The 15,341-nt window shown below is 45.8% G+C and overlaps 1 protein-coding gene across 1 annotated transcript in view; it reads left to right on the top strand.

Annotated features, from left to right (window-relative positions):
* Positions 1-15,341, top strand: part of LOC147614063 (alpha-1,3-mannosyl-glycoprotein 2-beta-N-acetylglucosaminyltransferase-like) — a 122,871-nt gene that overhangs the window by 76,226 nt on the left and 31,304 nt on the right. The window contains exons 6-9 of the mRNA XM_086780359.1: positions 14,577-14,653; positions 14,859-14,904; positions 15,013-15,075; positions 15,230-15,296. Coding sequence (XP_086636485.1) covers positions 14,577-14,653; positions 14,859-14,904; positions 15,013-15,075; positions 15,230-15,296 — 253 coding nt within the window. The remainder of the gene's footprint in view (positions 1-14,576; positions 14,654-14,858; positions 14,905-15,012; positions 15,076-15,229; positions 15,297-15,341) is intronic.

Raw genomic sequence — 15,341 nt, 5'->3', positions numbered from 1 at the left:
GGTCTCACCAATGCTCCTGCCACATTTAATCGTATGATGGATAGGATATTCCGACCCCATTGCAAATTCACAGGAGTATTCTTTGATGATATCTTGGTTTTCTCCAAGGATGAGCAGGAACACAGAACTCATTTGGTCACAGTATTTGAAGAGTTGCGGAAGCATAAACTTTTCATTAATGCCAAGAAAAGTGAGTTCTTCCTTTCAGAGATTCATTATCTGGGTCATATTGTATCCAAGGATGGAGTAAGAATGGATCCTGCAAAGATAGAGACCATTCGGAATTGGCCCGAATTGCAAAACGTACATCAAGTACGTAGTTTTCTGGGATTATGTTCGTATTACAGGCGTTTCATAAGGCATTTTGCTATTATAGCCACTCCTCTACATGATCTCACAAAGAAGAAAATCACTTTCAAATGGACTTCAAAGGAACAGGATACTTTCTTGCTGCTCAAGCATGCTATTATATGTGGTCTAGTATTGATTGTTGCTGACTTGCACAAGTCATTCGTAGTTGAATGTGATGCTTGTGCTGATTGCATATAGGAGCTGTCCTAAATCAAGAAGGACATGCAGTTGCATACGAAAGCCGTCGTTTGCATGATGCCGAGCTTCATATGGATATCTATGAGAAAGAGCTCTTGGCTGTAATTCATGCCTTAAAGATATGGAAACATTATCTTCTTGGAGCTGAATTTGTAGTCAAGACAGATCATCAAAGCTTGAGATATTTTCTATCTCAAACAAAGCTTTCAGAGAAGCAGATGAGAATGGCAAACTTTCTTTCCATGTTTCATTTTCAGATTGTGCATACTCCAGGAAAGAAAAATGTGGTGGCCGATGCATTATCCAGGAGGCCTTATGTAGCTGCAGTCTCAGTGGTCTCTCATGGAGACTTATCTGCTATGCGAGAATTGTATCATTTGGATGCTGATTTTTGCCATATATGGATTGATTTGATGGCTGGTCATTCACATGCCTCTTATGTTATCAACGAGGGTTATCTTATGAAGGATAATTGCCTATGTGTGGTGAAGGATTTGCGTCCAAAGGTTATGGACGAATGTCAAGTTCCACCTTATGCTGGTCATAGAGGTATTATGCCTACTACACGCATGATTCAGAGATATTTCTTTTGGCCAACCATGTGTAAAGACATTGAGGCTTATGTGCGTGCATGTATTACTTGCCAAAAGGTGAAATTTGACAGGCAAAAACCTCCAAGTTTGCCTATTCCCTCGCAACCTTGGGAAAGTATTACTATGGATTTTATTTAGCCATTGCCTATTCCCTCGCAACCTTGGGAAAGTATTACTATGGATTTTATTATGGACTTGCCTAGATCCCAGCATGGGAATGATGCTATTTGGACCATTGTGGACAGGTTTAGCAAGCAAGCTCATTTCTTGCCCGTCAAGAAAACCATTAAAGCTGATCATATGGTAAAGCTTTTTCTTGCTAATATTTTCAAGCATCATTGTATGCCTAAATCCATTGTTGGGGATAGAGATCCCAGGACTACAAGCTTCTTTTGGAGGGCTTATTTGATAATATGGGTACTAAACTTGAGTTTTCATCAGCTTATCATCCCCAAACGGATGGCCAAAGTGAAGCTGCAAATTCAGCTGTGTTGGATTTGTTGAAATGTTATGTGGCAGACCAAAAGATTGCATGGGAGAAGTATCTTCCACTTGTTGAGTTTGCCTACAACAATACAATCCATGCCTCCACGGGAAAGGCTCCGTTTGAGATTATTTATGGCAGAGTGGTATTGCCACCCATCCTTCGTACAAAGGATGAGATTTTTGCAGCTGATGAATATGTTCGTGACTTGGATGTAGCCTTTGGTCAGGTACGGACAGCCATTGCAAGGTCACAAGATAAGCATAAAATGGCTGCTGACAAGCATAGAAGAGACATGCAAGTCAAAGAAGGTGATTGGGTTTTGCTGAAATTTGAGAAGGCTAGGCTTCGGAAGAGGCCAGGACGAGAAGGATCATATCCTAAGCTTTCTCCTCGCTATTATGGACCCTTCAAGGTGATTCAGAAGATCAATGAAGTGTCATACAGGCTTGCTTTGCCTAGTCACTGGAAGATTCACAATGCATTTCATGTGAGTCTATTTCGGAAATATGTGGAGCCAGATCCTGATGAGCCTGTCATCACAGAAGATCCGCCAGAGATTGAAGAGCTTGAGGAGATCCTCCAGCCAGAATAGATTGTTTTTCACAAGGAGAGAAAGTTACCTGCAGGAAAGCTTTCCAGGAGATACCTTGTGAAGTTTAAGAATTATTTGCCTATTGATGCAAAGTGGGTAAATGAGGATTATTTTATTGATTACCCACAGTTGTTGCAGGCATATCTTGAGGCTTCTGAGTTGAGGACAACTCTTTAGAAGCCCGGGGGGATGCCACCAATTGGCCGACCATTTGGTCCATCTCCAGTTTTTGTGTCTCGTTCACTTGAGGCCAGGCCGGTATCTCATGTGAAGAGGCCAGTATTTTGCTGACATGGACGGGAGCCAGACTGGTGCCACCCGTGTGTTAGCAGGATGGTGTTGTATGGACGGGAGCGAGACTGGTGCCACCCATGTATGACCTGGACTGTGTTCTATCCATGGGATTGTCACGCCATGGAAGAGCCAGTATTCGTGCCGTGTCTTACCTATGGGACTGTCACTCCATAGGACGACCAGGTTTTTATGTTTTACGTCGTGCCATTTTTGTGCCGACAGATATTTTGTACTTGTTCCATGAACGGGAGATATGTCCATGATACTATTTGCACATGCACTCATGTTCTGCATGTTTGAAACTGTTTTCGCATGACTTGTATTTTTGTGTTTGCCTGCTTGACGTGTCACTTACTGAGCGGGGACGCCTGCCAGTGAGTCGTGAAGTCTGCCCTGTCTTCTGACGAGTTTTGGTGCTTGTGAAAAGGTGGTAAGTATATTGCACATGTTGGTTTAATATTTCATATATATTTTAACCCTTTGTTTTATAAGGTTATTTGTTCACACTCACTTAAAAGTGGGCACCCCCTTTGGGCACCCACTTAGGGGTCAAGGTGGGGAGCCCCACTTAAGTGTGTGTGTGGGGGTGGGTGCATGGTCACCTACCCACACCCCCTTAGAATTAGCCGCCCACATGCAAACGTGGGTAGCCAGCCACAACACAATAGTGCAACTCCCTCTTTAATTTTTATAAAAAGAGCCTTCACCTCCATCGTAGAGATAGCTTCCACCATCTTTCGTAAGAGAAAATCTGCCGGCGACCTCCTTCTGTGCATAGTCTCAAGCAACGCCATCTTCCCATCTCTGCTCTGGCGACTGAACTTACTGCAGGCGGCTGCCATCTCCTACTGTACTGCTGCGCATACTCTCTTACAGGCGGCTGCATACTCCACAGGCTGCGCTGCCTTGATCCCTTGCAGGCAGACGTGGGCTATCTTCAGCAGGCGCTGCAACATTAGCAGGCTTCGCCTGTCCTTCAGCTGACTATCCCCTACAGGCGGCTGTGCAGGTTGAAGACAGGTGGCTGTACACAGCAGCCAGGTGCCCCCTATGCTTTAGGCGGCTGTTTCCTTGTTTCTCTCATGTGGTTGCACTACAAACCAAGCGCTGCAGCCAGGTCGTTGTCCATCATCAGCATGCTATGCTCCAGTAGGCTATTGTCCACAGTTTGGTAGCTGTGTTCCTACGGTGGCTACACCCTCTACACAGGAAGCTCCTTCTCAATCTCCTCAATAGGCTGCTGTGACTCGGTGTCTCACTCAAGTAACTGCACACAAATACCACGGGTATTGGTCCTCCATATGCCAACCACAAGTAAGTGAATTTTCAGATTTGAGTAAAGTACTTTGTGATAAATCTGATAAGGGATTTCCGACCCCCTCCACGGCAACACCCGTTCGGTGCCGAGTAGTCCAAGCTCTATTGGAGAACCTCGGTCCAAAGGTGCTGAGATCGGGAGAGCCAGGCGTTAGTACGGGAGCGCTTGTTTCTGCGTGGCCCTGGAACACTAGTTGGGCGCTCTCCGCGGAGTCCAGTGAAAGCACAGGACCGTAGAGACTTGACCACGGTAGTGGTCGTTCGGCTTCGAATATCTACTTCGAGCCAAATTGTTTGGTACTGTATTCATCTTGTACATGGACATCATTTGGTTCTTGGAACCCATGGAGCATTGTATTTGTTAAATACTCCCAATAAATATATCATATATTGAGGGAGGGGTCGGCCCGTTCCGGCCCCAGTGCTGGTGTCCATTTATCTCATTTTATTTCATTTCAATTTCAAGTTGTTATTAAGTTGTCCATTTTAAATTGTGGTATTAAGTTGTGCTATTACGCGTGAGTGTCCAACGGAGTCTTTCCCACTTGACGGGATCGGTTTCAGTGGCTGGGGCCGAAGCTCTCTCAAGAAAGTGTTCTTGTGTCTGCAGAGCCCAAGCAGGACTCTAGAGGCCTAGGCAACGCTGGTACTGGAAGTGACTGATCCTGGAGAGTGGACCAAATCCCTTACGAAACAGACAGTGAAACCTCTCGCGGATCTCATAGCGTACTGTGTAGCGGCATATGTAATGCTCCTTCGTCTCAACCTCTGTTTGGTGTAATCGGCAGATCCTCTCCTCTTTGGGTCTCCGTATGAGCCTCCCGGCTCTGAAGATGTGCTCAGCTCTACTTGTCTCCACTCTGAGACGGCGGGATGAAACCCGTATTGGGCCAATTGCAATCCGCATGGCATGGGACATGTGAACACTTAAGTAGCTTGGCTGCTGGATGAAACTCCGAAGGTGTTATCCATGTGCAATGGGTGTAGAGGCTGAGAAGATCTAACCGGATAACCTGGTTGGTATCCTCGTGAGAGAGCCAGAGAAAAGGGGAGTGCAAACTGTACTGGAGGGGGGGTAGGCGGTCCATGCGGAGCCCATATACTGAGAACAGAGTGGAAACTAATGCATACCATATTATAGAGTGCCCCTCGAGTGCTAGCTGTCTTGAGGACTCTAGGGCAAGCCTCGGGTACCTGCGGGGATCCATGTGATTGATGCGATGGAGGTATGCGACTATTTGGAAGAGTGCATCCACTACCATCAGGGCTGCAACAAACTTTGCTTGGATAAATTGGTGTGGGACTCATGGTTTGCTGTGGATCATACGGGAGAACATCATGACCTGGGGCCTCTCAATTGGCTGCCAATCCTCATCGGATAAATCTGGCCCCAGAAGGCTGCTCCATACATCAAGGTTGGTGTGACGGGGATTTCAAAAAGCCAACCCTTCATCATGGGCTCCAAAAAATGTGCGTGGAAGCACTGCCGCTCAAGTAAGCTCAAGGCTACATATCCCCGTGTCACTCTGGCATGTGCTGCGGGAAGCATGGGCCACTGAAAGAAGACATAGGATGAGACAATCTGCACAGGATCTCCTCTTTATTTAAGCTCAATCTGGATGTGAAGGGTGGAGAAGTATTGAAGACCATTACCTTGGTTTTACCAAGGTTAACAAAGAGGTCCCGTCGAGTGCAAAAGTCTTGTAAGGCATCCAACTCTCTCTGAAGCCCCTCGGCTGAGTCTGAGTATGATGTCATTTGCATAAAGTAGTGTGGGGATCAATATGCCTACTAGTGTTGGAGCAGCCCCGCCTAATCTGTGAATGAAGCTCAAAGATCTCATCAATGTAGAGGCCGAAAAGAGTGGGTGATAGAGGGGAGCCCTGTTTCACCCCAATAGTGCTGGAAATCTCCTCTGATGTACCTCTTGTGGCTCTCACTCATCCGGTGACGGAGTCATAGAGGGTGATGATGCTCCAAACCATGTTAGATGGGACTCCTATATCCTCTAGACGGTGTAGGAGGCGGGCTCGGTGTTAGCATCACCTTGCTAACATGGGGGAACACACAAGCTCCTACATACATAGCCATGGAGTACACATGTACACATGAGCGTGGAGTAGGAAGCATGGATCAAGAACGAGATAAAAGACACAAGATAAACATATAAGCATAATAACCTAATATCATAGTTTATTCCATATCCATGTATCACGTATTGTGTGTACAAGAATCGTGTGTAAGAATGATGTCCATACAATAGTCATGTCATATCATGTCATGTCCAATTTGCATACAAGAGAGGCTTTATATGGCCATCCAACCATGTGACTCTTGGAATACCCATGTGACTGTTGGGCTACCCATGTGACTATTAGGCTACCCATGTGACTATTGGGCTCCCATAACCTCCACAAGATCTTAACTTCCCTCTAGCCCTCTTGTAACCACTTCTTGATATGACATCTTGTAATAACGAAATCCCACAACTCATTAGCCTAAGCTAATGCTAGTAATGCTAGGGGGTGTTGACATGCAAGCTAATGCCAAAATGCTAGGGGGTGTACATACCCATCCACACCTCTCTTCCCGTTTGTTTAGTTGGGAGTGTACTATCTCCTATGAATACCAAGTACATCATGAAAATCTATGAATAAGTGGGTGCCAAGTTCTGCAATATATCATGTAGAACCCAAAAACTGATGGGGTAGACCAAGGAGACGGTGGAAAGATGATTTTCACCAAGTTGATGAAGAGGCTACAAGTATATGTTGATGAAGAATCTCGTCCATGGGCACTCAAGTGTGCTACCGTCTGTGTCGATGTAGCCACCTGCTTCTGCTCCATGTGTTCGGGAGGTCAGCTTTATCTCTGGAAGTCCACAAGATGAGTTCTCTCTTGGGTCCTGAAAATACAACATCTAAAAAGTAATTGCATTCTAGAAATCAATACATCATTTTCTTATGCTTTTATTTCCATTTTGGTTTTTGTTTGTTCCTTTTCTTTACAGGCAACTCGGTAGGGACCCCAGTGAACCTTTTATCTAGACCTCATACCCTCTCACTGGGTCTTATGGGCGTCTTGGCAGGTCTCTCACTGAGCTTTCCTCTCTGGCTTTCATGTCTCTTTATCTGGGACTTATAGGCAACTCAGTAGGGATCTTTAACTGGGCTTCCTCCGGGCCTCATGCCTTCTCACTGGGTCTTACAGGCGACTCGGTAGTATCCTCAAGGCAAGACTCTTCCTCTGGCCCTCATGCCTCGTTTTAGGACTTACAGGTGGCGCGGTCGGGATCTCGCATGGGCTTCCGCCGGACCTCATGCCTTCTCCCTAGGACTTATAGGCGACTCGGTAGTATGCTAGCTAAGCATCTTCTGTGGCCATCTCATACCTCATTCTTTTAATATTAATATCATGGTCGGGGAGCTCCTTGGGCTTCCTTCGGATCTCAATGTGTCTTAGAGGCATCTTCGTAGTATTGACCCTCTCATGCTTCATTCTTTCAATATTATTATTGTTTTTCCATTGATACCATATTTCAAGACAATACTTCACTAATTGATGTAATTATATTATCCCATTACTTACAACTCAAGTTCATCAGGTTGTCCACCCCAAGTTTCCCACGGAGGTGAAGGTTGCATTCCATGTACTCCATGTAGTAGGCATATATGAGCTGGATCATCAAAGCCAACATGTCGTATGCCATTTTTAGTGTTTGATTTGATCCGAGCCCCCGCAATAGCTGCACCACACTAGCGCAAGACCAAGTGTGCTCCCAACAAGTAGAGTTTGGTGCAATACCAAGGTTCTTGCAGTTCACACACAAGACTGCTTGATCTTAACTTTAGTGTTCATTTTATAAGAAAACCTCTTGTATTTCCCGTGCATGGAAAGGCATTATTCCAAGGTGCCTAAGGAATCATGATAGGTGTATCATCCTCAATGACATGAGGGTCATCATCGAGTAGCCCATGTGCATCATCGGCCATGGCTACATTTACATCAAAGAACACATCATCATCATCAACAATGTGAGGGATAGTATCAAGCATAGTTGTTTCTTGTACCGATACGAATGGGTTCGTACGGCACGATACCATACGATATTGTAATGCACGAGTTTTTTTGTTTTGTTTTGGTTTTTTTTTTGTTTTTTTGTTTTTTTTTTTCTAAATTTTTTTTCCTTGAAAAAAAAAATCCAAATGCTTAAAAAAAATATAGAAACCCTGCTTAACGAAGATCCCAAATGCTCGCAATACTTCGTAACTTTCGTGTCCACTCAGTATTTCATATGGGGTTATTGAGAGACCTAAAAAATCTGGCGAGGTAGACTGGTAGTGTACACTTGATTGGTAGGATGAGAGAATCTTGCTACGTCACTTGGAGATCCCTAGTATAGGTAGGCTAGACAATTAGATTCTCAAGTTATGTACAAGGGAGAAGATTTAGACATGGCCATTTTGATCTAGAGAGGAGTCCCTAAACTTATCACCCTAGATGCACTGCTCGTATTTGTGCAAGGACGGTCCCTTAGTCATAAACGCTACGCTGGGAGACCTTTGGTATTACATTACCCATCCAGGTTCTTTTTTGGAGACAATCGGGAGATCCAACTGGGAGAGACACATATCCATGTTCTGGTTCCTCAAGCACTGTAGACTCCTCCCCTCCTAACCTTCCCTCACATTCAAGCTTGAAGCTCCATAGGTTGTAAGTGTAAAAAATAAAACCGTATTTTATCGTACGGTATCCGAAAATTTCATATCGTACCAAAAATCCCCGTATGGTATCGTATCGTACGGTATCGTATTTTCGTACCGTGACAACCATGGTATCAAGTAGCCCATGTGCATCATTGGCCATGGCTACATCAAGTAAAACATCTACATCCTCAGTAAGGTGAGGGAACCCATCTCATATTCAAAAGATTATAGACAGAGTACGTGTCTCACACATGAGATCAACAATGAGGACATAAATGACCTCTTGGCTCCAGAGAACTGAAAGCTGCAAGTTCATGAGAATCTTGAGAAGGGGATCTTCGTTGTTGCAAGCTTAAGCGACGAGATAGTGAGTAGCCCAAAGCAAGTCTTTGAACTCCTTGAGTTTGGAGAAGCCCGCCACCATGTTGGGCAAAGAAACATGAATGTGTACAGTAGCAGGTCTCACATGATTTTTGTATGGTCATAGAGAGTAAAGACAAGCATGCTGAGTTGGTAGGTGCTTGCTTTTTTTTTTTTCCCCCCGGGAAAAAGATTCTTCAATTAGTTAAAGAAGAAAACAGCCACAAAGGGCTAAGTACAACCACGATGGGCTAGATACAAACTCGCTGTCACGACCCTGTGTTTTTTTCTGGACAGTATGTAGGTGTGCACGGGGACATGGTGGACAGTGTGAATGGCATCAGATTGGAGTCAAAAAGTAAACCCATGTGTGGACAACCCCAAGTGTGAAGGGGATAGAGATTTAAAATTTAAAAAGGTTTTATAACCTTTGGTGGCCAAAAAATTAATATTATAAAGGTTTTAAAACCTTGGGAGGCCCCTAGGTAAATTATAGAGGCTACTCTACTTTTGGAAGGGGGCACGCCTCTTTCTCTCTCTTGCTTTTTGGGAGAGGTAGTACAAGTTGGCTGCGTGGAGGAGAAGATATAGCAGGCTGGTTGACTGCGTGGAGAGTAGCCGTACAGTACAGCAGCTGTGAGAAGGCTGGTACAGACTGGTACGGATGCTGCAGGTGCAGGCACCTACTGTGTAGGTGTAGACTTGTACGAACAGGTACATGCAAGCGGATAAGGACAGTTCTGTCCAGCAGGTACAGGCGGGACAGTTCAGGCTTGTACAGCTGCAGGTAGCGCTTTCTCTCTCTCTCTCTCTCTCTCTCTGCTGAAAAGCGAACAGATCTGCAGGAAGGTACTGCTGGCGGGCTGCGCTACAGGGAATACAGGCGCAGCTGAATGTCGTCTTGTGCTTGCTTTTTGGGGAGAAAAGGTCAGTTGGCTGCCGTACTACAGAACTGAGACACAGGCGCTGAACCTTTCTCTCTCCCTTTGGCTTTTGGAGGGTTGGCTGGTTGCTGTGCTGCAGTGTATACAGGCGCCTACTGAATTTCTCTCTCTCCTTGGCTTTTGGCAAGAGGTTGTCTGTCGGGCTGAACTGTTGTTTATACATACAATGCTGGACATAGAAGCGTGGACTGAAAAAGGGAGTGCAGGCTGGACATCAGGTTCACCCACAGGTATTCTCCCTCTCTCGGCTGCAAAACAAGAGAGCGGGACTGTTTATGGGCTGTGTTTGTTTGGCTGCAAATTCAGCTATGTACTTGGGTTTCTGGCTGCAAGTACAGGTCACTTGGTTATGTTTCTTGGCATGGGAGTGATGCAAGCTCGCATGGCTGCGTGCTCATGGAGCAGATTGTTTTTTCTTCCTGCTAGAAAGGAACAGAGGGACCTACAGTTATGGGCATCTCTATGTTGCCAGATGTTTCATGAGGGAACAAGTAACTAGATGTATGCTGTTGTTGGCACTGTTGTTGAATGGTGCCATGAATGGTTTTGTATGGAAACAGGACAGAAGTTTCAAAGGGAAACAAGCCTAAGGGTTTCATGTGGAAACAGGTCGTAGGTTTCTCGAGGAAACATGTTGTTGGGTTTCTCCAGGAGATAGGTCACATGCAGGCAGAAGGTACACATGTATGGTACAGCCTTGCTACTGATTGGATAGGGGGCAAGGAATTCCATGACAGAGATGGATAGTACCCTTGGAAGCATAGTTGATTCCGTACATCGTACGGCTGAAACCGTACGTACCTGCCGTACCGTACGGATTCGTACGAAGTGTGTGTGTGTGTGTGTGTGTGGAGCAATTTCAGTCTTCTAGAGAGCCATTCATCGCCCTTTGCAGCCTATAGGGAGCTGTTTGTTAGGAGCGTCATTGAAGAGGCCAAAGCTATGCAACGCTTTTGCCTAGAGGAGAGATTTTGAACTAGAGTCCAAGCAATTGTCATTGCTATGACTCCATTCTATAGGCTCTTGCGGATGACAGATTGCAAGGGGTCCACCATGGGCCTTCTTGTCCACTTCTTTAGAGCTGCCGTTGTGGAGTTGGAGGCTTGCACAGACATTACATTTGACGAGCGAGCACAAATCATGGAGATTGCACAGAAGAGATGGAGGTGGATGCACAAACCAATCCACGGGTTTGCAGCATTGGTACATCCAGCCTGCAAGTCTCCAGTAGTTTGCACCGATAGGGAACTTCGACAAGATCGGGATGCATATATGCTTCGAGCTGTGCCAGTTGATGAGCACAATACCTTTCTAGAGGAGTTGGGCTGCTATGTTGATTAGAGAGGTCAAACCTCCTTTTCGTCTCCCACTTGCTGGAGGAGGGAGTCACTTGTGAAGCCCCTTTTTTGGTGGGACAATTTTGGGTATGGACTAGAGCATCTCCAACCCATAGCCTTAAGGGTCCTAGCTCAGGATTGTTCTACGGGTGCATGTGAGAGGAACTAGAGTTCCTATTCTCTCATACACACGAGGATACTCAATCGACTGAGCACATGACAGTTGGAGCGGTTGGTCTACTGCCGCACTATCTTGCGCATGATGCAGGGCATTCTTAGTATGGGTAGTCCCAAGCAGGTAAGTGACAAGTCTAGACTCTTAACTTGTCATGACTCATAACTTTTAAGTTTTGTGTACACTGTACAGACTCTAACTTTTGTGCCTTAATGTGTAGGTCAATGTTGACACTTTCACGTTGACGAGTGAAAACTTTGCAAGTGTCAATCAACAACCTAATGAGGAGGAGGCGGCAATCTTCATGGAGCTCTAAAGCTTGTGGCAGCAGATACTCGCAGCACCAGGAGTCAGCATGGACGAGGCCGAGCAGTTGGAGTTCATAGGCCTCCGCCTTCGACATCGGCAAAGGGTGGCCTTCGCACATATGTGAGGCGGGGATCCTCGAGCTCCAATCCCCGCCTTCATGATGATATTCCATTGCCCCCTCATGATGATACCCCACTGCCTAGAGAGCCCTTGTTTGATGATGATGGCAACCTACTTAGCGAGAATGATCCCCAGAGTGTCTCGTCCACCTTCGAAGAGTCCTCTTCAGAGAACTCTCTTTATGGACACTCTAGTAGTGATCATGTTGATGATCATGCAGATGTTGGTGATGATGTAGACTTTTGATATGTTATAGCTCTCTAGGCATTTGGCATCTATCTCCTTCTAGCCCATCGATGATGTATTGTAGTATGTAGTTTCATGTATGTACGCATGTTGGCGGTCGCCCATGCCATGAGTTTTTGGCCTATCCTTTTGTAGCAATTTTGTACTCTAATGGCATGATGACATTATGTTCATGGTTCTACTATTTTGTAACTTCTTGTCTACAATTTTTAAGTTTAGGAAGTATTTTTTTTAAAAAAACGTACTAATATCGTACCGTACCTCAAAAAATTTTAAGGTACCAATTAGTACCGTATTTTATCGTACCGTACCGTACCGTACCTTTCGTACTAACTAACCATGCTTGGAAGGTAGAGAAGGTTGGTACAGGTGTGTCGACTGTATGGTATGTTGTGCTGTGATACGAGTTCTCTTTTGAGAGACAGTTTGGGAGTCTGTGTTGTGATGCAGAAGCACTGGATGTGTCAGGGTGTGATGTTGTTCAGTGTGAGAGACTATGGATGGTTGTGGCAGCCCTGATCATAGGAGAAACCTGCTGTATGCAGACTCAATGTGAGAGAGTCTTTCGATGTGAACAATGGCTGGACTTGTTTGTGGATGCTGAGTGGACAAGAAGCCATGATGCAGGTTCTTTGCAGGCTTCAGGGGATTCTACTGTGACGGCTGAGTTTCCAGCCTTATTGTAATCAAAGCTCTTATAATCAATTAAAGAAATACCGCAAGGGGCGCCACTGCGTTTTGGGGCCAATCGGTGTCCGTGTACTGTTTGTTGCAGGAGCACTCTAGCTCCCCTTGTTTGTTTTCCTATTCTAGGTCCTCAATGGCGTTGAAGTGTTTTATGTGCGAGTGTTTGTTTCACCGCCTGTCAGGCCGGTTTCACTCGCCTCATATAAGGGCAGGAAACAAGTGATCATAAGGGGAAGAGATGCTTCTCTTCCGGCTGGCCGCTTTGTTAGGAGAAGGTTATATGATAAGGGGGGGGGGGGGGAGAGGGGGGGAACAAACACACAGGTGGTCTGGTAGGTGCTTGCTTGCTAGATGTAGGGTGGGTTCCCTTGGTGAATGGAAGTGGTGCATCCTCCGCATGGCCTAATTTTATGCATAAGTTTCGGCCGTCCACCTCAGGGGTGCACCCCTCTGTCTCTGGAATACCTATCACGCGTATGTTCAGGTGACGGATTCTCCTCATCTTCTCTTCATCTAGTGTGGATTGGACCATGTGCGTGTCCTCTTGTACTTCTTTCTTAATGTTTTTTTTGACCACTTCCACCCATCCTTCTCTTACTGCTTCCATCTTGCCCACCAGGGTTTTGGTAATCGTCTGGGTGAGCTCCTCCTCCATGGCTTCTTTGTCTGCCTCGAGGATTTCCTCTTCTTCTGGGCGTTCACGTAGTGAAGCTACTTCGCCTTTAAGCTGGGCAATCTCCTCCTGCGTTGTTTCCTTTTCTTTCTTCCATGTTTCTGCCTCGGTCTCCAGCTTAGCAATGCGATCCAGGAGGCTCTTTTGGATAGTGTTGAGGTTGCTGTCCGTTTTTTTCTTCAAATCCTTTAGTATCTTTTCGATCTTTTCCATACGTGCCTCCATGACGTTTCTTCTGTCGTTAATCCTTGTGGGCTGTGACTGTTACTTCAGCATACCAGGGTTGGTCTCAACATGGTGCTGACCTTCAGGAGAGAGAGAGCGAGATGGAGGGGACAAAGGGAGGGGTGCAGGTGGGCAAGAGGGCGCACAGGTGGGAGGGAGGGGAGGGAGAGGTGCGCAGGAGAGAAAGAAAGAAAGAAAGAAAGATTTTATTAACGTCTTCGAAAAGACCGAACTCGGCCTATGAGACAAATCGGAGTACCTGTATGGGGTATCTTCTGTCATCCCAACAAAATGAAAAAGTACTGGACAAAAAAGCTAAATCTGGGTGTGCAGGGGATGGAGCTCTACTACTAGGAGAATGCAAAGCTATATGCATGGAGTATACAATCATGATATGCAACCTAGCTAGCTCCATCCTGTACCATACTGGGGGTATAAAATGGTATACATCAGGAGAGAGACGGGGGGAGGGCAGAGAGAGAGCGAAGGGCAGGCAACGTGAGGGGGGGGCGCAGGAGGGGGGGGCGAAGGGCAGGCAGGCAAGCGAGGCAGGAGTGCTTGGCGGGCGGGCGGGTGGGTGGGTGGGTGGGTGGGAGGGGAGGGGTGGAGAGTAGGCAAGGGCGAGGGAGGGGCTGGGCGAGGGAGGGGGGTGGGCGAGAGGGGAGTGCGAGGAGGGTAGGCGAAGGGGAGGGCGAGGGCGAGGGCGAAGGGGGTGGGGGAGGGCGAATGGCGGAAGGGTGGGCGAGGAGGGTGGGCGAGGGCGAACGGGTGGGCGAGAAACAAGCAACAGCATGAACAGCGAACCAGCAAACCAGAGAGAGAGAGAGAGAGATTATTTTCACTTCCTATCTTTATATGATGTAATTGAAAAGGTTATTTAAATATCTAACAGCAAAGTATCTGTATTGTCTTATAGCCATTTATGAGAAGCTCCAATAATTACCTCAAATCATTTTGTGTAGGAACTTGTTGCAGCTGTGGTGATTATGGCATGCAATCGTCCAGATTATTTAGAGAGAACAATCAAGTCGGTTCTCCAGTAGGTTTCACTTACCTAATAATCATGAAAGACACAATGCATACATACATCCGAGGTTCAAATACAGAAAACTTGATACTTTGTTTTGTATAGCAAGCTCATGCTATCAAGATGCTTGCATGTATTCATCTCTTATGGTTTAAAGGTGAGCTTTGTATGATGGTGCAGTGCTACTCATAGACTAAGGCCTTTTGGAGCTTTGCAGGTATCACAATCTGGTTGCATCAAAATTTCACCTTTTCATTTCTCAGGTGGTTTGTGACCTCGTCTTATCTTTATCTTCTTTTTTTGTTGATACCTTAAGTGGTTGATTTACTAAAGATTTTGGATCTTTATGGACTTTATTCTGTTGTTTTCAGGATGGCAATAATGAGGAAGTAAGGTCTAAAGCGTTGAGCTTTCCTCAGTTTCACTATCTGCAGGTACACATGTTGGTGATTTTTTAGATATAATGTGTTCCAGGGCGTTTTTGTATCTCTGTGATGAGCTTTAACTTGCCGAGAGTAATATGCTAGATCACTATATATATTTTAGATGAAATAGCAACAGTTTCTGAACTTTTTGTGTTGTGAGCAGCATTTAGATTTTGAGCCAGTCAAAACAGAGAGGCCTGGGGAGATGATTGCATACTACAAAATATCAAGTAAGTGTTGGGATCAAGGTCTTGTGTGTGTGAACACTTCCTACG

The sequence above is a fragment of the Cibotium barometz genome, chromosome 42 (assembly GCF_041138505.1).
Source record: "Cibotium barometz isolate CiBa-2024 chromosome 42, ASM4113850v1, whole genome shotgun sequence".
Lineage (NCBI taxonomy): Eukaryota > Viridiplantae > Streptophyta > Polypodiopsida > Cyatheales > Cibotiaceae > Cibotium > Cibotium barometz.
The sequence above is the reverse complement of the archived record's forward strand: the minus strand, read 5'-3'. Positions and strand labels throughout refer to the sequence as shown.